The 26,365-nt window shown below is 55.2% G+C and overlaps 1 protein-coding gene across 3 annotated transcripts in view; it reads right to left on the reverse strand.

The window, feature by feature from the left end:
- SDK2 (sidekick cell adhesion molecule 2) overlaps window positions 1-26,365 on the reverse strand; it is a 264,077-nt gene that overhangs the window by 74,686 nt on the left and 163,026 nt on the right. For 2 of the 3 annotated variants that reach the window (XM_030838094.2, XM_030838093.2), the window contains exons 4-12: window positions 22,950-23,097; window positions 17,612-17,745; window positions 10,242-10,353; window positions 8,062-8,252; window positions 7,851-7,934; window positions 6,030-6,224; window positions 5,391-5,507; window positions 3,586-3,753; window positions 2,558-2,660 (exon numbers count right to left, since the gene is read on the reverse strand). In XM_030838094.2, coding sequence (XP_030693954.2) covers window positions 2,558-2,660; window positions 3,586-3,753; window positions 5,391-5,507; window positions 6,030-6,224; window positions 7,851-7,934; window positions 8,062-8,252; window positions 10,242-10,353; window positions 17,612-17,745; window positions 22,950-23,097 — 1,252 coding nt within the window. The remainder of the gene's footprint in view (window positions 1-2,557; window positions 2,661-3,585; window positions 3,754-5,390; window positions 5,508-6,029; window positions 6,225-7,850; window positions 7,935-8,061; window positions 8,253-10,241; window positions 10,354-17,611; window positions 17,746-22,949; window positions 23,098-26,365) is intronic. The other variant, XM_060290211.1, reaches the window with a different exon arrangement.

Consider the following 26,365-nt stretch of genomic DNA (forward strand, 5'->3'; position numbering starts at 1 on the left):
GCCAGTTTGGGGGGATGATGGACCAATTCTGTTCCCTCCCCCATCTAAAAATGATTGTCCTAGATGGGTAATTCCACTCTAAGGCGAGGACCCCTCCAGTAAACTGGAACAGTGATTTCCCATCTGTAGTTCACTGGCGGTCCCGGAACGTGGGCCTGCAGATATATTGCAAAGGGTCCCTAAATCTCTCTGTTCACAAGAATTGTTCAGAGGATGAATAAAATGTGCAAGTTTTCCCCAAGTATTTGTAGATAACATTTTAATAAAATACTAATTTATTTTAAAGTTTTACTGACTTAATATAGCTTTTTGTTACAATAAAAATTTGCAATTAATGGATGCTAAAGTGATAGCAGCTATTTATGTATGGGTCTGAGACCCACAACAGTGTTCTATGGGGAGAACATGTGGGTTCTCCTGGAAGACATTTTTACACTTGGTATATTAACTTTTTAAATAAAAATCTAATAAACCCTGGGATAAGCATATTCTAGATTATCTGTTGGCCATGTTCTAACTCCGTCTATGTGATTTCAAGGCTCATGTTTCTAGATTATCTGTTGGCCATGTTCTAACTCCGTCTATGTGATTTCAAGGCTCATGTTTCTAGATTATCTGTTGGCCATGTTCTAACTCCATCTATGTGATTTCAAGGCTCATGTTTCTAGATTATCTGTTGGCCATGTTCTAACTCCATCTATGTGATTTCAAGGCTCATGTCTGCATTTGATGATGAGTATCCTAAAGGGCCAATGTTTAACGTTTAATGAGGTGTTTCTCCAACCGGGGCCTGAGACAGATCCTCTGAGAATGGGTGTGGATCTAAAAGCCTAGTACCCTTGAATGTAAGGCGGTGCAGCCACTGTGGAAAACAGTATGGAGGTTCCTCAGAAAACTAAACGTAGAACTACCAAATGATCCAGCAATCCCACTCCCGGACATATATCCAGAAAAAACTATAATTCAAAAAGATCCATGCACCCCTATGTTCACAGCAGCACTATTCACAATAGCCAAGACATGGAAACAACCATGGATGTCCGTCGACAGAGGAATGGATAAAGAAGATGTGGTACATACACACAATGGAACATTAGCCATAAAAAAGAACAAAATAATGCCATTTGCAGCAATGTGGATGCAACTAAAGATTATCATACTAAGTGAAGTAAGTCAGAAAGAGAAAGACAAATACCATATGCTATCACTTACATGTGGAATCTAAAATATGACACAAATGAACTTATCTACAAAACAGAAACAGAATCGCGGTCATAGAGAACAGACTGGCGGTTGCCAAGGGGGAGGGGGTTGGGGAAGGGTGAACTGGGAGGTTGGGGTTACAGATGTAAGCTTTTATACACAGCCTTTACACAACAAGGTCCTACTGTGTAGCACAGAGAACTATGTTCAGTATCCTCTGATAAACCCAGATGGAAAAGAATATCCATACATATGTGAAAAGAATATCCATACATATGTGTAACTGAATCACTTTGCTGTACAGTAGTAATGAACACGACATTGTAGATCAACTCTACTTCAATAAAAAATAAAATAAAAAAGGGGAAATAAAGCAAAAAAAAAAAAAAAAGTTGTGGCACCCTTGCCTCCAACCTTGGTTTCTGGGGTCCCATTTGTCACGGCCATACAGACTGTCATATACCCAGTGGCCACCAGGTGGGGTCCCAGGACACAACTGCCTCCTGAGCAGAGCGGGCCGTTACTCCAAGTGGCATCAGTGCCCGGCCCTTCCAGCTCCGTGCCAGTTGCTTTGGCAGTGACATTGCCCATAAAATAGAGAAGCAGCACGGAGGGAGTATTTATTTCTAAGGAAACAGTGACGTTTTCTACTCAGCATCCCAGAGCTCAAGGGAGAGCCTGAAGGGACCATTTTGTTCCTGTTTTAGTTCCAGGAAGTGTCCTTGTGCCCAGCCTGGGAGGGTTCCCAGCTTTCGTGACTTTCTCGGCTTCTTCTGTGCTCCCTGGCCTCTCCAGGGCGTTCCACGGCGGGACCTGGTTCCCTCCAGGCCAAGTGGCTGGCCGAGGTCTGGGCTCCCAAGGAGGATGGCGGGGGTGGCCCCAGGCTGGGCCTCTGTCCCTCACATGTGTCCCTTTGAGGGTCACCTCAGGACCCTTTCCCTTCCCAGCCCTGTCACTGCTCCCACGCCTGTTTACCCAGACCCCCCTGCTGTCCACGCAGTGGGCGGAGGGTCTAAGGCCTGGGGGGGTGGTGCTAGCAGGGGGTCCCGAGCAACCCGGAGCCTCCACCTCTCCCCGACAGATGCCTCTTTCTCATCCCTTCCCTTCCGCCCTCCTCCACTCCCTTTCCTCCACTTCCTCACCCCCTAGCCCCTTCCCCTCCCCCCACCACCCTGCCCAATTCAACTCAGGCTGGTCAGTCCGACAGGCATTTACTTAGTATCCCCCATGTCCCAGCCCTGCACTAGCTCTGCACGGGCCACACTTACCCGTGTAGACACTCGGCCAGCAACCAGCTACCCCCTAAAGCTGCCCCTCCCCTTTTGCTTACAAGGGTCCACAGCCGAAGGAGTACCTGACAGTCACTCGGGGGTCGTGGGTCACTCCACACATCATGGAGGCCTGGGTTCCCTTGATGACGCTCTGGTCCTGGGGGGGCTTGGTGATGCGGGTCCGGGCTGAAAGAGAGCAGGGAGACGGCGTGGTGGGAAGGGAAACAGGTGGGTCCCACACAGACAGGTGAGATGCAGGTGTAGGGGAGGGGGACCTTCAGGTGAACGGCACCCGAGTGGCTGAATTCTACGGGTGGACTGGTCTGCTGTGGTCAATGTCCCAGAACGTTAAGAACCACGTGCTTCCACGGTATGGGATTCTTGGAAGCCAGGATCACAGTGGGGGCTCTTTTAATTTTGCTCCCACAAACCCACGCAAGGGATGAAGAAAGATCAGGGCTGTGTTCCCAGCACACCAGTGGTCCAGCCAGGGTAAAAACAGGATTGTCTGATTCTGCGTCTAATGCCCACCATCACCCACCAGGCCCCTGGCGCTCAGCCTAGAAGGGCGGCCCACACCTGCGTGTGGTACCAGATCCCAAGTGGTACGATCTGAGGGTGGGAAGGGGCTTGGGAAGTTGCCCCAGAGCAGGGGTCACAAACCACAGCCTGGGGTCGAGCCCAGCTGGGGGCCTGGCTGGGTAAATTCCCCCGTCCTGGCACTCAGCCACACCCGCTGGATTCACCACCTTCTACAGCTGCTTTCTTGATGAAACAGAGGAGTTCATGGAGCTGTGACAGAGACTGGTTCACAAAGCCTAAAATATTTACTATCTGGCCCTTTACAGAAAAAGTGTGCTGATTTCGGCCCTAAAGTCTATGCCCATCAGCTCTCTCTTCTCTCAGCTTGGCCGGGCACGGCCAGAGCCTCGCTCACACGGCATCACCCGCGGGACCTTGGCCTTCCTGTGGCCTGTCCTCTGCATTGATCCATCCAGGTCCTTCTTGTAAGACGTGCCGGCTGGACAGACACGTGGATGTGGAGCTGCAGGGGCTCGCGCGCGCTCAGCGCCAACTAACTAAAGAGCTCCCGCTTGCCCTTCATACTCACCCCACACAACCAGGTCGGCCGAGGCTTCGTCGACCCCCCGAGAGTTGGTGGCCAAACAGGTGTAGGTGCCGGCGTCGGAGGTGTGCGTGGGGCTGACGAGCAGGCTGCCGGATTCCAGGAGCGTGAAGCGAGGCAGCTGGACTGAGCCGCTGGCCAGGATGCGCTCCCCTGGGGCGACACGGGGTGGGGGGGGATGCATGGGTTCAGGCTGCCGCCCTGGCACACTGACATCGCCAAGGGCCTGGATGGCACTCCCACCCGTCCCCGGCCCGTCTGGGGCAGGGTGAGCTCAGGCAGGCTCCCAGCTTCAGAAAGGCTGGAAGGGCCACCGGTGGGGGGATGGTGGTGGCAGCGGGGCTGGGGACCAGAATGGTTTCTGACTTGGTGATGGACACAAGAGCACACGGTCACAGAGTGGGTGGCCCAGAGCCCGGGTCTCCTGATGTCTCTCCACCCACCGCGCTGTCTGCCCTTCACCAGAGGAAGCCAGCACTGTCTCTTGACGCTGCCGGGCACAGCCCTCGGAGGCAGCTGGCACCTGGGCTGGGGGGAGGGGACAGAGAGCTCTGACAAAGTGGTGACAAGCATCCCGTGGGAGGATGCTTCTGGAGAGTCACCTGCAGGGGAGCGGAGGAAAGTGATGGGTGGGAACAGTAAGGGGTGGGGGCGGAGAGGGACACATAGGGCGGGGGCAGCCCTTGTCAGGACGGACCTCCCTCTGCAGTGGGACCTAGGGAGGCCTGGAAAGAGGGAGAGGGAGGGAGGGAGGGAGGGAGAGGATACGCCGTGTGTGAGTGAGTCTGAGAGTGAAGGTTTTCGTGATTGTACCTATTTTAGAGAAAATCCCACCTGTCTGTACAGAGGGGACTGTCCATGTGCAACTCTGGGGGTGAGCGGGTCCCTCTGCACACACGTGTGGGCATACTGAACAAGTGAGCGTGTTAGGTGGGTGTGTTTACTTCTGGGCCTGAGTGTGCCCACACTCCCCCCACCAATAGTGATGGGGTATCTACTGTGTGTCAGACTCTGTTCTAGGCCCTGGGGAGATAGCAGGGGACAAAATCGAAAGCCCTGACCTCGTGGGGGGCCAGGCAATAAGCAAAACCAAGGTGCAGACGATCTTGCGTATTAGAAGGTGGGAAAATAAAGCCGCGGGGGGTCGGGGGAGGGCCTGGGTGAGTCCTGTGGAGAAGGTTCATCTGAGCAGAGGCCTGGGGGGTGTGAGTGAGTGACTGTGTGTGTGTGTGTGTACATGTGTGTGTGTCCCCGGGGAGGGCTGTGAAGGTGAGTGTACAATGCAGAGTGTGGAGGAGTCACGCGGGGCGGGTGGACCTAGGTAGACGGCTTGGGCTTTGGTGGCTCAGGTGTCGGGAGCCCCGCAAGCTGCCTGCGGAGCGGGGATGGCCTCCTACCTGTACGAACAACCTTCACCGGGCTGTTACATCAGCCATCCTTGTTTGGGCCTCCCTACTTCCCAGGCACAGAGCAGGCCCTGCGTGAGCATCCTCTCGTCTAGTTTTCATGCCACTCCCAGGTATGCGTCCTACTGTCCCCATTTTACAGATGGGAACCTTGAGGCTCCAAGGTCACAGGCCTCACAAGAGGCAGAGCTGAGCCTTGAACCCGGCAGGGTGGCACGTGGTACCTACCGTCGTGTGAAAGAAACCGTCTTGGGTTGTACAGTGCACAACCTTCCCAACTGTACATAGGAAACCCCACCCGGCTGGCTCCAGAACTGAGCCCTGAGGACTGCCCTAGACTTTGTCACGTGGCCACACCCTCCAAAGCAGATCTGTCTCAGCTACCTTTCTGCCAAGTGATGGCCGGCCGGGGTGCCCCCGAAGTCTCACAAGCCAGCACCACTGACATGCCGTCAATCACCGTGCTGTCCAGGGGGCCCCTGGTGATGTTGGGGGCGATGCCTGCGAAGGGAGACAGTGGGGCCTCTTAGGCACGCCCCAGGTCCTTGTTCTGCCCTGCCACTCCCGCTGGCTGATGTGGGTCCCTCTGCAGGGAAGGATGCAGGTGTCCTGACAGGGCCCCAGCATTGGGAAGAAGCCCGGGAGGCCCACGAGGGGCTCCCCTTACCACCTGCCCCGTGGAAGGACCCAGGTGACACCTGTCCCCACCCTGCCTTGATTCTCAAGTCTCCATTTAGGGGAAACTGAGGACCCCCAAGGGCAGCTGACACCCTCCATGACAAGGTAAATGGGATTCATCCTTCATCAAATGTGAAATCGAGGCTCTGGTTTGTAAAAGAAAAAACGGTGCTGGCTGCAGAAGCAGCAGGTGTCACTGGCCAGAGCCACCCGGCCCCGGGGGACAGCCTTCTGGGATCCTGTCTCTGCACCGCACAGCATCCTGTTCTCAAGAGGCCCCTGGCTTGGAGGAAAGCTGCGTCCTGGGCGGGAGGGGCTCGTGCAGGACAGGAAAGGTCGACTCACTGGTGACGGCCAGGTAGGTGGAGGTCTGCACCTCGCCGGCCGCGTTGCGGGCGAAGCACTGGAACATGCCGGTGTCGTCGGGCACTAGCCCGCTGATCTGCAGGCCCCCGTCGCTTCGCTGCCGGAAGCGGCTTAGCCTCCCCACCTCCACCACGGCCGAGTCCTTGTACCAGGTGATGGAGGGTGGCGGCACACCTGTGGGAGATGAGCGCCCACCGTCAGCCGCCCCTGAGGGATGCCCAGGTAGAGGCTGAGGCAGCAAGTCCTCAGAGGGGGGGCGGGGTGTCCCTGGGGTGTCTTGGTTTCTAGAACCTTCTCAGAGGTGCCACTGTTGGTCTTGGGAGCGGGGAAAGATTTTCTCAGTGGGACAGTTCTCAAATTCTCATCGAGTAGGCATTCCAGGAAAATTTAAGAGATTCTGGGGTTAGTTTAGCTTGGAAAGGCTGAACTGGACAAGCTATATTTTTTCTGCAATATTTAGCAGAGTCTTTTGTGTGCTCTGGGAACCTCCAACTGGGCTTTCACAAACCCAGGTGACCAGAGAACCCTGTGTCAAGGGGCAGGCGGATGGGATCAGCGTTCCTTCGGAAGCCCCCTCCTACCGGGTCGCACAGGGAGGTGAATGGGGCTCCCCTTACGCCTCAGCCTTCCCCAAGCTATGTCCCCAGCCTGGCATGCTCTTCCCATAGGTATCCCCTGGCCCTCTCACCTCTCCCACTGCGTCTCTGCTCAAATGTGACTTCTACAGAAAAGGTCCCCAAACCCCGTTCGAAAGACCACCCCGTGGCTCCGAGCCCCCTCAGCCTACTTGTTTTTCCTTCCCAGCACTTTTCAACCCTGACGTCCTCTAATAGTTCATCCAGTCCAAGCAGAGCCTTCTTTCACATTGTAACGTCTCAAATCAGGACGTGTCTTACAATCGACAGCATGTCATAATTTAATTGGCAGTCCCTTTTCTTTCTTAGAGGCACATGAAATAATGGGGCATCTTACAACCCATGGCATTTTAGATGAAGTGAAACACGCTCTCTTTATTTGCTTATTGGTTTGTCTACCTTCCTCATGAGAACGTAAGTTCTGTAAGAGTGGGGATTGGGCTGTTTGGTTCAGCCTGTGTCTCTCCAGCCCCGAGAACAGTATCGGCACATGATAAGCCCTCCAAAACCTTTGTTCAGTAAATGAACGGATCTCTGTCTTCCCCTGGTGTGGTCTCAGAACCGGGGTCAGTATCCCCCCTCCCCCTCCACTGGACCCTCTCTCCTGCCTGGGCTACATTCTCCTCTCTGTTCAATGTCAGACCCTGTCCCGTCATGCACGCTCTCCCCTATCATCCCATCATCCCAGATTTCACCCTGGTTTCGGGGTGCCTTTGAGCTCAGTGGAACCTGAAGGGGGGGGTGGGGATGGGAAAAGTAGAAAGTCTGCAAGAATTCTGACAAGGCGGGGTTAAGTAAAAATGGTGGGAGGAGGTGAAGCAAAATGGCCCAGACACCAGGCAGAGATGCACTCAGTTCTGACATAACGATAATTTGGCATTGTCTACGACTCTCAGATTATGGGCAATTTAGGTCTGTCACCTATCCTGAAATTACGGTAATTTGGATTCATTTGTAACCTTCAAGTTATGGTAACAGGGGGTTGATTTCCAGCTCTGAGATTATGGTAATTTGGCCTGTTGTTTCCTGGGGTGTCTGCCTACAGCCAGACTGACTCTCTGCTCAGTGATGAGAAGGATGAGAATTTAGAAAAGTTCATGTCAGGGACAGGAGCGGCTGAAGGTCCGGGGGTCCCTGTCCCCCTCCATCCACACCACCGCGTTACCTTTGGCCCGACAGGGGACGTCCACCACTTTCTCCATCTCTGCTGTGATGTGTCTCTCTGGCTCCTTGACAAACTGAGGTGGTTCTGCAGGAGGGGGGACGGGGGGGGTGTCAGAGCTGTGCTCCTGTTGGTATGGCCACCGTTTGGGGGGTCACCCTTAAGTAGGCCCCAGCCATGCTTGGGGGACCCCAGCAGCCCCACCCCGTCTCACCCAGCACAGACAGGTAGGCGCCACGGACGACAGAGGCGGCACTGCTGCCGCGAAGGATGGCCTCACACTCGTAGTAACCGGCGTCGCTGCCCGTAGGGTTGGGGATGGTGAGCCGGCGGTTGTAGTCGCTGATGCCGCTGGACAGCAGCACCCCATCCTTCTTCCAAGTGATGTGCAGCTTGATCAGGGGCCTGGGTGGGGGGGGGGTGCGAGGGAGGCAGGCCATCAGCCACAGAGACTTCAGAGGCCCGAGAGGCAGGGCAGGGCATGGTAAGGACTGCAGGTCCGGGGCCAGGCTGCCTGGGTTTGCCCACGCCCCTGACACTTTCTAGGTGAAGCCGTTGTTTGGCGCGGCTCCTCCAGTGCTCTGGGCCTCAGTTTCCTTGTCTGTGAAATGGGGGCAACCGTGCCCACCCGGGGGTTGTGGCGAGGGTGGATGGGTTCACACAGGACCCGGTCCCGGGGGTAACTCGTGCTCGGGGGCTTTCGAGAGCAGAGAAGCGTCCTTTCCACACATCTCCCTTTCTTCTGCTCTGCTCCGCGTGCCGTGCCCCATCCCATAGAAGTCAGTGGGTAGGAAAGTGTGAAAGGTGAGCGAAAGTGACAAGTTGAAATGGGAGGGAAGCACCCAAAGTTTGGAGATGGGGAAACAAAGGCAGGCAGGTGGACACACGCACCCCCAACTCTGAGAGAGGGCTGAGGGTGTGAGCTGGGCCTCCTTTCCTCCATCACTGACCCCGGCTCCCCAAGGACCCCTGAGCTGGGGTTGGCTCGGCTCTCCTGTTTAACACCTGATGGATCCCTAAGGGCGGATCTGCCAAAGTGGGGTCCGTGCTAGCTCCCCGGGGGCTCAGAGGGGTCCCATGAAAAAGGGGTTTCATGGTAGAGTGAGTTTGGGCAGCCTGGCCTGAATGGTGTTATGTAGGTTCTTCTCTGCTCCCTTAACGTGCTCTGTTGCATCCTGGCGGCCTTTCCCCTACTTGTGAGAAACTTGGGTTCTGAGAAATGTACTTTTATGTATTAAAAAATTTTTTTTGGCTGCGTTGGGTCTTAGTTGCGGCACGTGGGCTCTTTCGTTGTGGCGCGCCGGCTTCTCTCTAGTTGTGGCATGTGGGTTTTCTCTCTCTAGTTGTGGCGCGCGTGCTCAGTAGTTGTGGTGCACGAGCTTACTTGCCGCACGGCATGTGGGAATCTTAGTTCCCCGACCAGGGATCGAACCTGTGTCCCCTGCCCTGGAAGGCGGATTCTTTACCACTGGATCACCAGGGAAGTCCCTGAGAAGCGTACTTTTAGAAGCACTGCTACAGAGACACGCTGTCCTGGAAACTTCAGCTGGGGGTGACCTTGGGGTCACTGGTCTAACTGCTCACTCCATCACATTGGATCATCTTTCTGGAGCACTTAGGAGGTGTCAGGTCGGGCTGGCTCCAGCATTCTACCTGCATGCCTCACTGCTGAGGTAAGTGCTGCATCATTTCCCATGTTATAGCTGAGGACACTAAGGCCCAGAGGCTGGCAGTGAGCATGGGCCCGAGGGGTGGTGGCTTGTTGTATTGCAACTCTGCTATCGGTCAGCTGGGTGACCTTGGGTAGGTTGCTTGCCCTCTCTGGGCTTCAGAGTAGTGACACCTACGTGGGTAGCTGTTGGAAGAAAGGAGGTTTTGTGGGAGGGCATGTAGCACAGTGCCCACACACGACCAAGGGAGAGAAGTGAGGGTCGTACACGGCTGAGAAGGGGCCGCATTTGCACCTGACCCCAGGTCTACCCTCCTGCAAAGTCCATCACGTGACCTGTCTCCTAGCACAGCTTTCCTCTTGCCCATGCCTGCACGCGAGGAGGGCACTGCTGGCAGAGGTGAGCCACCCATCTCCAGGCTGCTCTGAATGTTGGAAGTATGAGTGGATCCCCCACCAGCCCCAAATATCCTGGGCTGGGATCTGCTGGCCCGTAACTGCTGCCACGCCTCGAGGCGTGGGCTCTCCTCTCGGGCGGGCCCTGCTTGCATCCGAGGGCTCTGTGACGGCCCACCTATCACCCCTCCTCTAGGCTAAATACCCCATCTTCTTTCATGGGTCCTCACGTGACACTTCTGGGCCTGTCTGAATTCCGACTGGTCTCCTCCAAGCCCACAGGTCAGGAGCGCTCGCTGGAGTTAAAGTGGGGAAGGGGCACTGCCCACCTGGCATTGGCCACGCACTCCATGGTCACCTCCGAGGTCCCGGTCACCACGCTGGTGTTCTTGGGAGGAATGATGATGGTTGGAGCGATGGGGTCTGCGGGGCCCCCTACATCTGGAGAGAGGACAGGTGTCAGCTGGGAACAGAGGCCGGAAATCCCACCCCCCTTTAGAGGGATGCCACGGGAGACCTTTGTCCTCACGGAGGGGGGGCAGGTGGCCATGGGGCAGACGCCCCAGCAGCCCCAGAGCCGAACCTCCAGATACGGACCCCGGGGTCCCTTCCACCTCCTCTGCTGATGGGTCTCCACACAGTGTCCAGGGAGAGTGCACTGGAGACCTCAAGACCTCTCCCGCTCCTCGGGCAATGCAGCCACTCCCTCGTCCCCATCCCCCCGTCCTGGTTTTTTGTCTTCAAAATCCTTCCCTCCACCTGCATTTATCTTGTTGGCTTACTGCTTCATTTGCCACCTCTTCTACCAGAATGCAAACTCCCTGTAGTTGGCTGAACACTGTCCCCCAAATCCAAGTCCATGGCAGCTGTGAATGTCACCTTATTTGAAAATAGGGTCTTTGCAAGTGCAATCAAGTTAAGATGCAGTCCTACTGCATCAGGGTGGGCCCGAAGTCCAATATGATGTGTCCTTATAAGAAGAGGGAAATTTACACACAGACCCACAGGGGAGACGGCCAGGTGAAGACAGAGGCAGAGACTGCAGTAATGAATTATAAGCCGAGGAACATCAAGGATTGTCCGCAACTGCCACAGGCTTGGAGAGGCAGGAAAGGACCCTCCCTTACACCTGTCAGAGAGAGCATGGGCACGCCGACACCTTGATTTCAGACTTCTATGCGAGAGTAAATTTCTGTTGTGATAGGTCACCCAGTTTGTGGCCCTTAGGAAATTAATACATTCTATGAGGCAGGAACCTCATTTGTTTTTGCTTTGGACTGAATTGTCCCCACCCCCACCCCCATTCATATGTTGAAGCCCTAACTCCCCTGTGTTTGGGGTGGGGTCTTTAAGAGGTAATTGGGTTAAATAAGGTTATATGGGTGGGGCCCTAATCCAACAGGGTTAGTGCCTTGGTAAGATGAGGAAAAGGCCCCAGAGCTCTCTCTCTGCCATGTGAGGACACAGTAAGAAGGCAGCCGTCTGCAAGCCAGGGAAGAGAGCCTTCAGCCAAAACCAACCATGTTGGTACCTTCATCTTGGACTTCCAGAACTATGACAAGTAAATGCCTGTGTTTGAGCCCCACCGTCTGTGGTATTCTGTTACGGCAGCCTGAGTCAAGACAGTCCTGTTTGCCCCCACTTCCAGAACCATGCCACACAGCACACAGTAGGTGCTCAAATACATCTGTTAGGTGAACGAACGCATGGGACTGGAGCTATCGTTGTATAACTTCCAGGGTCGACGATTAAAATGAAAGAGAACTTATCATGACTGGGCTTTATTAAAGCAAAACACCCCAAAACACCCCAAACTCTCCTAACAGAGGCAGGAGCATTTCCTTTGTTATATTTTTTGAGCTCTTTAAGAAGTGGCCAGGTTCTTAACTTTGTGGGTCAGCACAGGCCCAATACTGGCAGAAACTCCAATATTCTCTGTACACCTGCTCTATGGCTCCCAGAAATACAGCCACCAAGGACTTGCTCTCACAACAAACCCATCCAGGTGGCCCCTAACCGGGAGGCTCTGGAGGTGCAGGCCATAATGAAACACACAGCCCCCCAGGCCACAGCAACAGGACATGCTTTATGGGGACGTCAGTCCACCCCAGTCAGCCCCGGGAAGGGTTTTCCTGCCGGGCCTCCAGGCCTTGCTGGGAATAAAATGTAAACAATAAACTAAAATGAAGGGGGGAAGAAAGGAAGCTTATAAACCAAAATGACTGCAACAATATAAGAGCCTCATGTAGGCGCCATAAAGAGCGACTGGACTGAAAGCTGCTGACGTCGCTGAGTCCATAAACGTGTGCCCCACGCTGTCTACCGCACGCCGCGGTGCGCAGCTACGGAGGCCCAGACTACGGGCGCACGAGGAGAAGACAGACAGTTAGAGCCCCACGGCGTCATGGGTAAACAGAGCCCTCGGAGTTTAAAAATAGCAGGGCTGCCCCCCCACCTCAGGGCTGCCTTGTTGGCTCTAGGAGGTTAAAGGGGTGACTGACACCCACCCAGGGACCCTGTCCTGCCCAGATCCAGGTGGCTGCTTGCAGGGTACGAGGGAAGGGGCCCCGGATGCAGTGAAGGAGGGCCTGGCGGTCAGGAAGACCTGGCCCAAACTCTTGCTCTGCCCCAGGCGTCCTGGGCGTGACTCCGGCTGGTCACCTCATCCCCCGAGTCTCTCAGTTTTTCTCAGCTGCAGAAAGGGGGTAGAATCACCGCCTCTCAGGGTTGTGTGGGACCAGCTCCCGACTCGACAAATCTTTTCTGGGTAAGGGCTCTGTGTGAGCCAGACTGTGTACCAGGCACCAGGGATTCCCTGCTGAGTGAGATGGGTGGGGGGGTCTGTCCTCATGGCGTGCAGTCTGGGAAGAAGTCAGATCTGCGCTAGGACGGCTAAGAGATTAAAGATGCACATGACGGGTGTTGGAAGGAGGGTCCTGGGGGGGGCACGGCTAAGCTGCTCTGGGGTGAGCGCAGAGTCCCTGGCACACAGTAGGTCCTCAATAGATGACGGTCCCTCCTCTGGGGACTTGTCTGCCTGAGCGTGGGTGGGGGGATGTTTCCTTGCTTCTTCCCTCCACCCCCAACCCAGCCTGGACCAAGTGATGGAGCCAGAGGCTACCAGGAGGGGAAGTCATGGACTCTCAGGGGCCTCTTGACCGAGGGAAGGAGGACACACGTGTTCAGGGCTACAGGAGATCAGGCAAAGCCTCAAGTGCTCCCTGGGGACTCACAGGAGATGGGGGAACTTGAGTGGAACTCAGAGAAGCCAGAGGAAGAAGAACATGCCAGAACAGAAGCGCTGTGTGAGTGAAGGTGAGCTGAATGGGGGGAGCTGGAGGTAAATGTAGGCGCGACGCCGGGGTGGCCTCAGAGCACTGGGATGGATGAGAGGGGAGAGCCCCAGAGCAGACGTGACGGATCCTGGCCCACATGCTGCCCCGTCCCCAGCCCACTCTCCTGATTGGTCAGTGCTTTTCTTGCCTGAGCCCAGAGGTGTCCTCAGAATCCTTCTTAACAAAGCACCAACAATGGATCAGAGCTGGCCGATGAGGTGAATCCCATTTTCCATCCCTGCTAGGGGGAGTAGATCTGACTGGGAGAATTTGGGTCAGGGCCAGATTACTGAGAATTTCCAAGCTGGGCTATGGGCTGGAAGTCAGCCCTAGGTGGGCACATTACACGGAGGGGTCGACAGACACGAGGAAAAGATGCCTGGACCTGGGGCCCCCTTTACAGAGAAAAGTTAAGCCCAAGAGGAACAGGTTTTCAAAGAAGGGAGATGGGTTGGGATTTTGTCACCCTAGGGTGGAGATGGCGGTGGGATGTCGGAATGAAGGTACTCAAGGGGGGACATTCAAGAACACGAGGCAGGAGCCCCGGGGGGTGACGCGCCTGGAGAGGACAGGAGGGTGGGGCGAAGGGGACCCCGGGGACCAGGGGTGGGGGAGTGGGAGGCACAAAGGGCAGAGAACCAGGCGTCAGCTAGTTCACATCAGGGGAGAAGGAAGCAGGAGACGGGAGAACAGGGGGAGACACGTAGGGCTGAGGAAGCTCAGGTTACGGGGTGCCAAGAGGAGGGTCAGTGGAGAGAATCAGGATGCAGGAAGTGGGTTTGCAACCAGGAGGTCACCAGTGGCAGGGGCTGGAGAAAGCAGGGGAGCCGGTGGCAGCCATGACTGGGAGGTAAAGACTGGGGTGGGGTAACTTCTGAAAAGTCTCGAGGTGCCTCTCAGGGGGCGGCAGTGGCCAAGAGGGAGATCTGTTTGCCTCTGGGACGTCTGGGGAGCTGCTAACGAGGTGAGCTCGGCAGCCAGGGAAACACGGTTCCATTCTCGGGTTTGTGCATCATTAGTGAATGTCGCCGGGAAGTAAATTGCTTCACCTCGTAGGCCTGTTTCCTCCGCTTTTGTAACTCGTGGTGGGGAATGACAGACTGCCTCCAGGGTTTGCTGTAACGATGGAGCACCAGAGTGCCGGCTGGTGCCCAGCACGTGGGGCGGCGGAAAGGGAGGCTGTTGGTGTGGTGTGGAGGCAGAGGGGGACCGCTCGGGTGGACCCACCCTCGGCAGGACGCACCTTTCTAGCAGGCGCTCCCTGCAGGGAGGCCTGTACTGACTCAGGGTCTCGGGAGGGCCAGCCAGGGGGATGGGGACAGCCTGGCCATGCTCAGGCACTGCTCTGGACAGCGGGGTGAATGGGGCCCTAAAGATCAGGCAAGAAAACCACATGCAAACCAGAGCAAGGACGGGCATCTTCCGCATGAGCTCGCGATGTGGACGGGGTCCTGGGGCACGAGGAAGCTTAGGGGCTCCCCACATGGGGGCAAAGTTGGGTCTCGCTGCCCCAGGACGATTTTGATAACAGGCGCGACGGGGGACACCCACTCTGGTCCATTCTCCCCGAGTCATCTCATCGAATCCTCTTCCCAACTACACTTTGCCACAGGCGAGGAAACTGTGGCTCGGGGACCACGTGACGGGGCCATGGGTCAAGTGGGTGGGGAGCAGGGAGGCGAGCTGCTCCCCTCTGCCGGGCAGGCTTCCAGGCACTCGCGGGCCCAGGGCAGACCTACCCTGTCCAGCATGGGCAGGGGTGGGGCGAGAACCACAGGTGGCTACGAGCTCTTGAAACGTGACTGGTGCCCCTTTGACGCAATGGGATTTAATTTTACCTAATTTACATTTAATTAAAAGCGGATCCCTGAATCAGTTATTAGAACCGATTAGAACACTGTATGTGTGGAAAAACTTGGGCATACGATCCCACCTTTCCAGCTGTAAATTTTATGAAATCTAAATACAGATCACGTATTTCAGATGAAAACCCAGCATCCAAATTGAGATGTGCTTTAAGTGCAAAATACACACGGATTTTGAAGACTTAGTAAGAAAAGGAAACCCAGTGTAAGGCGTCTCATTAGTATTTTCTCGATCGTATGTTCAACCGCTAATATTTTGGATATGTTGGGTAAATAAAATATAATAAGATTAATTTCACCAGTTTCTTTTTCCTTCTGAAAAAGTGAGGCCAGTGGCAAGTTTTAAATTACATATGTGCCTCATATTACAATTCTATTGGACAGTGCAGCTCTGATTGCCACCCAGTGGGACCATCAGCCAGGTATGAACTTTTCAAGAGCTGTGACAGTCCGTGTGAGGTCACCTGGGTGACACCTGGGCAGAGGGCAACTCGGGGTGGGGGGGTGTCCCTGGTCATTGCTCTCTCCTTCTCCATTTCTGAAGAGCATGGATGTCCCCTGAGGGCTGCTAAGAGGCTGAGCTGCCCTGAGCAGAGGAGGGAGGAAGGGGGGAGGGGGGAGAGCAGAGGGAGAGGTGAAGCTTGGGCGAGACAGGTGAGGGGAGATGCAGCCGGTGGTGGGCGGAGAGGCAATTGTTCCTAGGAAACTGGCCGGTAGGCCGGCAGTTGGGGGATTTGTGTCAGTGACAGTAACTGGGATTTGAAGTGCAGTCACTCGTGGGAGGAGAAATTAGCTGATAAGCAGCTGATTTCGCTCTCAATCCAGTACAAATCACCGTGAGAGCAGGTGGAGGGGGGTGATGGGGTGGGGGAGAAACAGACAACAGGGGTGCGGCGGGTGAGGCTTGGGCACACATGGGGGTCCCAAGGGACCCTGCCTGCCTCTCTTGGGCCAGCCGGAGGGCTGGGGGAGGCAGCTGGGAGTGAAGAGCCCGCCCAGTTGGCCAGGAGAACAGCTGGTGCAATTCCCGCCAGGAGGAGGGTGCCAGGGGAGGGGCTGGGGGACGGTCTCAGGGTCAGCTGAGTCACCCAGGAAGATCCTTGGCCTTGACTCGGACCGTGAGCATCCCTCCCACTAAACAATTCAATTCCATTAGCCTCTCTAAGCGCTGGAAAATACATGGGGACAGACGTCTGACGGTTACCTTCCTTTTCCTATAGAAACAGCAGCCCCAGGTCATGGGCTAGGCCCCAGGTTGCCGGGACGAGACTGAGACCCTGGCCCAGGTCAATGTCAGAGGTTACACCCGTGACCCTGATAGGTCGGTATCCAGACTGGAACTCTGCTCCCTGCACCCAGGTTTCTTTCTGGGCAGACAGGAATGTGGTCTGGGGGGAGGGGGTCACTGCACGTATGGGAGGGGCTTCTGCTGGTGCTCAGGAGGTCCAGGAATGGGCAGGTCGGGACTGGGGAATGTTCTGGGCTTTCTGGGCCCTTGAAGACAGAGGCTGGGATCAGAGGAAGGACACGGGAAGGTTCCGAGCTGGCGGACACCCTTCTCTCGCTGCTGGCGGGTCGTCCCAGCAGGACCGCGGATGATAAATGAGGCTGGCTTTTGGAGCAGCAGTTGTGCAGATGTGGAGGGACGTGAGCATCTGGCTCCCCCAGCCTGTGTAGCTGCTTGGCCGCTGCGGGAAGCTCTGGCCTTGTCCCGCGTACTCTGTGACCCCCCACCCACCTCTCCATCCCAGGGATGGAGAATGGAGGGAGCAGGCCGGGGAGAACCAGGCCGGGTGGGACACCCCCAGCATCTCCATCACCGATCGGAAACCTGCCTTGAGTCTTGGCTGGACAAATACTTCTTTGCCAAAGACACCCAAGGAGTCACCCTTTCCATTTGCTATCCTCTGTGCTCTGCCACTGGGGAGAGCCTTGCCTCTCTCTTCCAGGGTGCGGGGTGGTCTCTGGGGATGGACACAGGGGCACTTTTAGGCAGGAGCCTGGGCAGACAGCAAGTGTTCCCATCGGTGAACTTGGCTTGGCTCCAAGTAGAAGTGGCGCTTTTTACAGGCCAGCGGAGTAGAGGCAGTCAGTACATTTCTTTAAAAATGAGCTTCCCATCTCCTGGCGGGCTCAGCCCACCAGCACCTGAGCCCCAGGGGTGGTGGTGATCCTCTAGTGCACACACTTTCTCCTATATCCCACGCCCTCCCTGGGCTCCCAGGGGCCCAGCTAACAGCCAAGCTAAGTGTCCCCCCATCCTGCTAGGGTCTCAGACTCGTCACGGGCACGGGGTCCGGAATTCAGCTCCCTCCCGGCCTCCACCTCCCACTCCCACCCCCAGGTGGGCCTCTTCCTCCTTGGGATGGTGCCTCCCCCGCCCTTTCCCAGCCTCCCCCCTCCACCGCCATTCCATCTTCCCAATGACCCTCCGGAGCCCCATTCCCAAGATTTAACGACGGGCTGCACCATCGGTCCCGGGCCCTGCGGCTTACTTACTCTCCACGGCGAGCGCGATGGGCTGGCTGGTCTTGTTATCCCCATTCTTGTCATTAACAGCTTGCGCGTAGTAGCGGCCTGCGTCGGGAGCCACCGTTGACAGGATGACAAGGGCGTTCTCCAGGGTGATGGCTCTGGGGAGAGGAAAAGAACGCCTCTGCTGGGCCTGCTAAGCCTGAGCATCTGGGGATGCGAGCGGGGACGTGAAGCCAGGCACCCCAAGACCCCCTTCTCCAGCCCGCCCCCTGGAACCACTTACTGCCTGAACTCCAGCCATGTTTAGTTTGCAGAGAATCCCAATACTCCACCAGCACTGGGGATCACACCCCAATACAGAACATGCCCAGGGGTCTGAAACTGTCTAGGTGACACTTCTCTGCCACTCCCCGCCCCCAGGCCTGGTTAGGGGCCAGAGCTCCCCTGGAATTCTACCCTTTCCTGTGTCACAGCGTGGATGGCTGTGTGGGGTTATCTCTGCACCAGGAGTGTCTAGAACTAAAGAAATTCATTCACCAGAATCAGTGAATGAATGATGAGAGACGAGAATGAATTTAGAAATGAACACGATCATTCCAGAATCACTGCCTTAACCTAATCCTGAATCTGTTTAGGTTGATTCAAAGGCTACAGTCTGCCTGTAACACAGCCTTCTGGGGTTCACATCTCCCCCCCGTCCCCCTCTTAGGGCATCCGTTTACTTCTCCCCAAATCTGATCTATAAAAGAGGGGCCACCTGGACTGGTGGAGAGGGAAAAAGGAGACGGGCCGGGTAGTGGGGTGTAGACGTGGGCTGTTTGCTCCCAGCCTGGTTCCCACTGCTGGGATCCCATCCTGCAGCCCCTTGGCTCCCATGTCCGCGGGCCGGGCGCAGGGCTTTTGCAGGCGGGAATTTGGGGACCCCACTGGACGCGGGTGCAGGAGCAATGCCCACCCTGGCTCTGCCAGGCACCTCCTCTCACCCATCCTCCTGATGACAAACAAAACCACTAGTTTGTCAAGTCTCTCTCTGGATTTTAATGTGATGTGCCCAAGACAGCTGTTAAACATCCTTAATGTTCGTTTAACAAGGACAAATCCAGTTGAATTCTTTTCAAATTTTCCCATTAGGTGAACGTAACAGAGTTTTAAATGGGCTCTCAAATAAACACCCCCACGAAAGTCTCTCCAGCCTGGTCTCTCCCAGCCAGGCTGTGCTGAGGTCTCTCCTCCTGGTTTTGGGGCTTCGCGTGCTGAGTCTCAGGCTGCCTGCCGAGCTCCAGGAAGCAGGAAGACAAAGCCCTCCTGCCCCAATTCCTGGGAACCCTAATGATGTCCTTTCTTTTGTTTTCTTTTCCCCTGGAGAGCTCTTTTAACCTCCAGCTAATGAGGTGATGGGAGTGAGGACAGAGCCAGCTAAAATATTTTAAAATCGACATAATGGGACAGGGATGGTGACCATGTCCTCACGTGGGACTCTCCTGCAGGGGCCCTGGTCCTTTAGTGGAGCTTGTCGGGGTGGGTGAGGGCTGGTGAAACGGAGGCTGGGCTGTGCCAGGGCAGGGGGGCAGCTCTGGGGTGGAGCTCTGGCCTCTAAGGAGCTCACAGCCTCCTTCTTGCTGGGCCTCAGTCTCCTCATCTGTGTAAGGGGTGGAGGCAGAGGCGGGTGAAGACCCCTTCCAGCCCTGAGGTTGAGGCTGCTTCTGTTAGTTTCCAGGTGCCTGAGGCTGTCCCCTCCCTCTCACTCAGCCCTCTCCAGGCACACAGTCCAAGGTCAGGGCTCACGACAAGCAGCAGTGCACGTGGACCCCCTGGGCTCCAGCTTCCCCAGCCGCTGCCCTGGTGACGTAGAAGCCAGCTAGATGAAATCTTTGGCAGGTGGGCACCCTGGGCATGGCCTGGTCCCCCTCCCCAGTACACCCGTCTGTCCTGAACGCCTCTTCTGGCCTCCAGAGAAGGCCCCCCACCTCCATTTCCTTCTCTCCTTGACCATACAGACTCTTCCCATCCCCTTTCTCTCCTTTGCCTATATTTTGTCTATATTACGATGGATCCTTCTAGGTCAGTGGTTCTCAATCAGGGGTGGCTTCACCTTCCAGGGGACATCTGGCAATGCCTGGACAAGTCTTGGTTATCCCAGCTGTGGGGCTGTACTAGTAACTAGTGGGTAGCGGTCAGGGATGCTGCAAAGTGTCCCCCCACGCACCAGACAGCCCGCACGACAGTTTGTTGGGTTCAACATGGAATGTGTGGATCGTGTGGTGGTCGGTACCCTGTCCTGGGTCGGGGGGGACGGCATACCCAGGTGGCAGAGATGGTCACCATCTACCTCTGTTTCTGGCTCCCCTCCTGCAGAGAATTGAAGATCTTGGGAAGCCAGGCGTCACCCTTCCCAGCCCCCCTTGCACCAAGATGGGCAGTTGGCTGAGCTAGTGGGATACGGAGGATGTGCGCCGCTTCTGGGCTTGGACCAGCGGGGCCACTGGGAGCCCGGTGTGGATGAGGGTGGAGCTCCCACCAGCCTGGCTGTGGAGGAGGGTGCCCCTCCCATCCCTCGCCCTCGGTGGGACTTTCAGTTGGCAGGAAATAAACTTCTCTGGCGCTAAGCCCCTGGGATTTGGGGGTCTGTCTGTGATGCAACTAGCATGGCCTTGACTGGAACTAGAGGAAAGCACTGTGTCCGGGACCCCGGGGCCTGGGTTCGAGTTCCCAGTGCGGAGCGAACAGGAGGCAGAGAGCCGGGGAAGGGCCAGCGGCCTTTTGACCTGCTGTCCCTCTGTCCTCAGCAGGAGGCTAAGGAAGGTCCCTGGGCTAGCAGCCTGCTGCAGGATGATCTTCCCCTTGAGAGATGGTTCTAGAACGACCCTGCCCCTCACCTCCAAAGTGCACAAAGCTATTTGTGGCTGTCAGGAGGGCTTCCGGCCTACTGCCCCCAGAGGCACCCGCATTGAAGGAAGCCGCTGGAATTCTTGCAGGGCGTGGACATCAGGGCTCTACTCTCAGGCGGGGGCTTGTTGCATTTTCCAGCCACACTCCTCTGGTTTCAATTTCCTAGGTCTTTTCCGCTGCTTTGATGGGCCCAGCTCCCTCCCACCTCCCATCTCCCACTCCTATGAAGTGTGCCCTTTTTTCTCAGCTCCACGGGAGCCCAACTCATCATTTAATTAAGAATAAAATAAATCACCCTAGAAGCTGCCCAAAGCCCCCAGCGTGTGTCTTTGATGGGGATCTTGTCTCCTTTTCAACAATGAGTATCAAGGAGCGGGCCAGGGGTTACTAACCTCCACTTCTGCCCTGGGAGGGAGAGCGGTCCTCTGTAGATAGCACACGCCTTCAGCACCCTGTGCACCCCACTGACTGACAGCGCTCATCAGATGCATATCTCCAGCAAACAGACACCAGAGAATTTGTTTCCAGGGACCTTTCCTCTGGGTTATGAATATTAATCTGCTGTAATTGCTGAGATGAAATCCCCACAGTGTTCTCTCGTGCATTCGGTATGACTGGAGGAGGTGGGGAGGGGGTAGGCGTGACCAGGAAGGTGTGCGTGTGTGTATACCCAATCATCACCTGCTCTGCAGCAGCACCTTCGCCAGGTGACCCTGTAGTCCTCTCACTCAAGAGCAGAATCAGTTTCCTGGCTTCTTGAGCTGAGTTCTACCATGTGACTTGCTTTGACCAATGGGATATTAGCAGAAGCTTGTGTTTTGCTTCTTCTGAGACTGCCAGGAGGAGACGCTAGGGGCCACTGGCTAGAGGCTGGGACACGTGGGGCAGAATTGAGTCACCCAGGCATTCTCATCAGCCAGCCCCAGCCAAGTGAGAGAGCCAGGCCAAGCTCACCAATCTGCCGGTTCACATGACAAATACAGGCTTATTGCATCAGGCCACTGGGACCACTTGTTACGTAGCACTATTGGGTCTGTCGGTAACAGATACATTCTAGACACTGGCTCTCAATTGAGGCTGCATGCTGGAATCACGGGGAAGCTTTTAAAACTCCCAAGGCCTCGGTACACCCCGTTTCAATGAAATAAGAATGTGTGAAGGGTAGAATCTGAAAATGAGTATATTTTAAATGGTCCCAGATCATCTCAGAGGGCAGCCACGTTGAGAATCAGCAGGACCAATTCTCCAAAAGTACAATCACTTTATCCTTTTTAGCTCCCATGTCTTTGTACCTGTTCTCATATAATTTCCACATAAGGCAGAATTAAGGACCTGACTCTGGAGTTGGCAAGCCTGGAACCAGCTGCGTGAGATCTAGCAAAGCAGTTAAACTCTGGGGGCCTTCACTTTACCGTCTATAAAATGGGGGTAAAATCAGCCACTTTGTAAGGTTGTTGTGAGGGTCATTCATTCGACAAATATTTCTTGAGGTGGATCTGGGGATGGAAAAGGGAACGAGACAGAGCATCTCTCCCTGGGAGGTGCGTGTCTGTCCTGGAGGAGAGGGTGATGGCGGGTGTGCTTAGCCCAGGCCTGAGAACACAGTAGGCACTGTCGTTGCCAGGATATCATCATATTCTTAAGATCACGCTTCTCTCACTGGACCTCATGTTCCCCAGAGGAAAGAACTGTCCGTCTCGGCTTCTGCTTCCTACAGAGACCAGAATGGGCTCCACCCACAATGGATCTGCGGCCCGAGTGGATGGGGACCAGGGTGGTCTTTCCTCTCTTCTGGGAGTAGAGTGTAGGGGAGAGTGCGGGTCCTAAAGAGGACAGCCTGGGCTGGCTCTCCCAGGGGGCTCAGGAGGGCCGCTGCGCCCCGTGCTTTGCCCCTCGCCCTCTGTGGAGGCGCTGCTTCTGTCACTCTGCCCACAAGCCAGGCTGCCACAACCCCCTTCCGGGCAGCACAGAGGGGCCCTTGTGAGTGCTGAAAGGACCGTGTGTTCCTCTTCCCGCCTCTCCTGGCCTCACCTCCTCCCTGGAGCCAAAACACACACAGCCGTGCACACCGGTGGACACCCAGCCACACACACACCGCGGAGACACCCTGCCGGGGAGATGCCAGCGCCCTCCCATGTGCCCTGATCCCTGGGCCTGTAACCACGGTGACAGAGCCTCTGTCTGTGCCAGCTCGGGTTTTTTAAGCGCTCTTAGAGGCAGAATTATTCTCCAGCCGAGAGTGGAGCAATGCCTGGGATTCCCCGGGGAGGCCACGGAGCTGTCATGGTTCCAAGACTCCTCCCGCACTCTCCCAGAAAGGTCCCTGGAAACCAGACTTCCCTCATCGGGGACGTCCCCCATCTGGCTCCCTCCCAGAGCAGGGAGGGCCCTCCGTCCTCAGCATCTGGGGGCGCTACGTGGCCCCGCATTTCCTCTCCCGGGGCCAGCCCCCCGCCCCCCCAAGGAGGCTCACATGCGGCTGCTGGGCGGGATCTTGCGGCCGTCCCGGAACCAAGTCACCTGCGGCCGTGGGAAGCTGGCGATGCGTGGGGCGCGGATGATGGCCGCTTCTCCGTGGGAGACGCTCTGGTGCTTCTGACTTTCCTCAAAGCTCCCCATGTCTGCGGGAGGGAAGGGCACATGGAGGGGTCAGGGGCCGGAGGTCGGCAGCCGAGACTGCCTGGCTCCCGGGCTGGGAGTGGTGGCAGCGGAAGGAAGCTGTGGGGCAGACAGGATGCTCGTGGAGCACGGCCACCATGCTCGGGCTACCTCACGGGGCCCCATCACCCCATCCGTCACTACGACACGCTCTGCTTTGTACTTCTGGGGTTTGTATCCATTTATATCCCTATGTCCCTGAAGCAATGGATTCATCCAACAACCACGAGACACGCGTCATTATTTCAAACAGTTTACAACGTTAGAACTTCTGAAACAGGCTCGTTGACTTGTCCAAAGGCACGTGGCTGGAACAGGGCGGAGGCAGGATTTGAACTCGGACCTCAGAGTCTGGAGGCAGGCAGAGCTGTCCCTCCTTCCCTGCCCTGTAGTGCGGCAGGGGTTTAGGTGTGGGGTGAAGGGCACATCTGGGGAGCAGTTTCCCGTGCCCTTGGGTGAAGTGTGTGAGGCTGCATGGATGTGGCATACAAACACCACGTTGCTCCTTTCAAAGAATGCCTACCCCGTTGGCAGATAAAGAGGGGACCGTTGGTCCAGCTCCGGTGTTCCGTCAGCCTGGAGGGGAGCAGCGGAGATGCGGGTGGGAAGGTTCTGGCTGCCCACCTGCCCGCTGGGATCTGGATGGGCTCTGACTCTAAGAGCAGAGGCTTGGAGATGGGTGGAGTGTGGGAAGGGGTGTTTGTGTTGATGGCCACAACAGCACAAATGAATGCTTTAAAATGAATGCACATCCTTGCTACCCAAAGGGTGGTCCGTGGGCCAGCACATGGGCACCACCTGGGTGCCTGCCACAAAGGGAGAGCCTCAGGCCCGCCCAGCCCCCCAGACCTGCTGAATCAGAACCTGCCTTTTAACAAGACTCCCAGTCAACTGTGTCCACATCCAAGTGTAAGAAGTACTGTTTGCCCTCAAACTTGGCTGTATGTCACTGAGTTAACATGTCAAGAGTTAAAAGCACCTAATGCTGGGGTTTCATCCCCAAACTTCTGATGTCCCTGGTACGGGGTGTGGGCTTCCCATCAGAATCCCACATGCAGTAAGGTTCAGACCACCGAAAACTGGCTGTGAGTCCCCGTTGCCCACCTGTTCCCTCCTGGATCAAGGGGGCCGTGTGCTAAGCCGTATGGGTCTCCTGCTGCTTTGATTTGTTTCTTAACCCCTCCAAGACCACTGCTCTTCCTCGTCTCCTTCAGCCAGGAGTCCCCAACATGACTGCCCCTTAGAACCCCCTTTAATATTCTCAGAGGTAAGAGCCTTTTGGGGTGGCTGGGGTCCAGACATCGGTGTTTCTAGAGCCGTTCAGGGTGTTCCAAAAAGGCCGAGAAGTACCGCTGGGCTGAAGCCAGTGGTTCTTACACTTTGGTGGGTCTCAGAATCCCTAGGGAACACGGTAAGCCCAGAAATTTGCTCACTCAACACCCAACTTGCCACAGGAAATGCTGGGTAATTCTTACCTCCCTGCCAAGCCTCCCTTCTTGCTTTCACAGCTCTGCTAATAGCTGCCCCACCTGCACCTGCCCAGATCACCTGGGCTCAGATGCTTGGAGCCTTTCGTGGTGCTTCCTTGCCCACGCTACGGCCCCTCTGTTCTCCCAGGCCCCACCCACGTGCTCGCCCCATCACTTGGCTGCACGGACTCCGCCCCTACGCCAATGCCTACACTGGATCGGCCTCCCCCATCTCCCGCACTGCTCCCGATTAATTTTTCTGGCTTGCTCAGATCCTCTGGTATCTCCTCATTGCCCCAGGAAAGTCTACATTCCCTCGCCTGGATTCAAGGTCTCTGCCTAATTTGACCCCAACCAACCTTTCTTGTCCTATCGCCCACAGCACGTCCTGCGTCCCCCGCCACAATGAATTACTTACACCCCGCTTCTCACCTCGGGGCCTTTCTTTGTGTGGGGGACCCTGCCTGGAACGCCACCAGAGCAAGCCATGATTCACCAGGGCACCACGATTCAATAGCATCCCGGGAGGATCTAGTCAAGTAAGTGTCTCAAGAAATGAAACCTGACGTTGGCAACCTTGTCCTCACTGGGCAAGCAGTAAATGTAACGGTGGTGGCTTTGGAGTCACTGAGACCTGAATTCAAATCCCACTTCTGTTACTGATAAGGCACGACCTTGGGCAAAATTTTGACTTCGCTGAGCTTTCACTTCCTCTTCTGTAAATTGGAGTTAAGAAGAGTATGTCCCTGGGCTTCCCTGGTGGTGCAGTCGTTAAGAATCTGCCTGCCATTGCAGGGGACACAGGTTCGATCCCTGGTCTGGGAAGAATCCACATGCCACAGAGCAAATAAGCCCGTGCACCACAACTACTGAAGTGTGTGAGCCTAGAGCCCGTGCTCCACAACAAGAGAGGCCACCGCAATGAGAAGCCCGCGCACCACAACCAAGAGTAGCCCCTGCTCGCCACAACTAGAGAAAGCCCGCGCGCAGCAACGAAGACCCAACACAGCCTAAATAAATAAATAAAATTTATTAAAAAAAAAAAAGAATGGTCTACATTTAAAAAAATGATACAAATGAACTTATATACAAACAGAAATAGACCCACAGACACAGAAAACAAACTTATGGTTACCAAAGAGGAAAGGGGGGAGAGATAAATTAGGGATTTGGGATTAATTTATACATACTATATATAAAATATATTTATATATTAATTTATTTAATATATATTTTAATTTAATTATATATTATTAATAATTAATTAATTATATTTAATAATTAATATATATTTAATAAATTTAATAAATATATATTAATTTATACACACTATATAGAAAATAGATAAACAACAAGGACCTACTGTATAACACAGGGAACTATACTTAATGTTTTGTAATAACCTATAAGGGAAAAGAATCTGAAAAATAATATATATATATATGTATGTATAACTGAATCACTTTGTTGTACACCTGAAACTAACACAACATTGTAAATCAACTATACTTCAATAAAAAAAAAACGATGGCTACCTTACTATTTATCTCCCATTCAACATGATCTCCTGCCACTGAGAGGTGGGGGCTAAGACCCCTCCCCCTTGAGTCTGGGGGTTTTGTGACTATACTTGTAGAATATGCTGGAAGTGATGCTATGTGACTTTCAAGGCTGGGTCATCAGAAGGATGTGGCTTCCACCTGGCTCTCCAGACACTGCTGCTTGGAATCCAGCTGCCATATTGTAAGGAAGCTCAATCTAG

Source organism: Globicephala melas, chromosome 20, assembly GCF_963455315.2.
Source record: "Globicephala melas chromosome 20, mGloMel1.2, whole genome shotgun sequence".
Lineage (NCBI taxonomy): Eukaryota > Metazoa > Chordata > Mammalia > Artiodactyla > Delphinidae > Globicephala > Globicephala melas.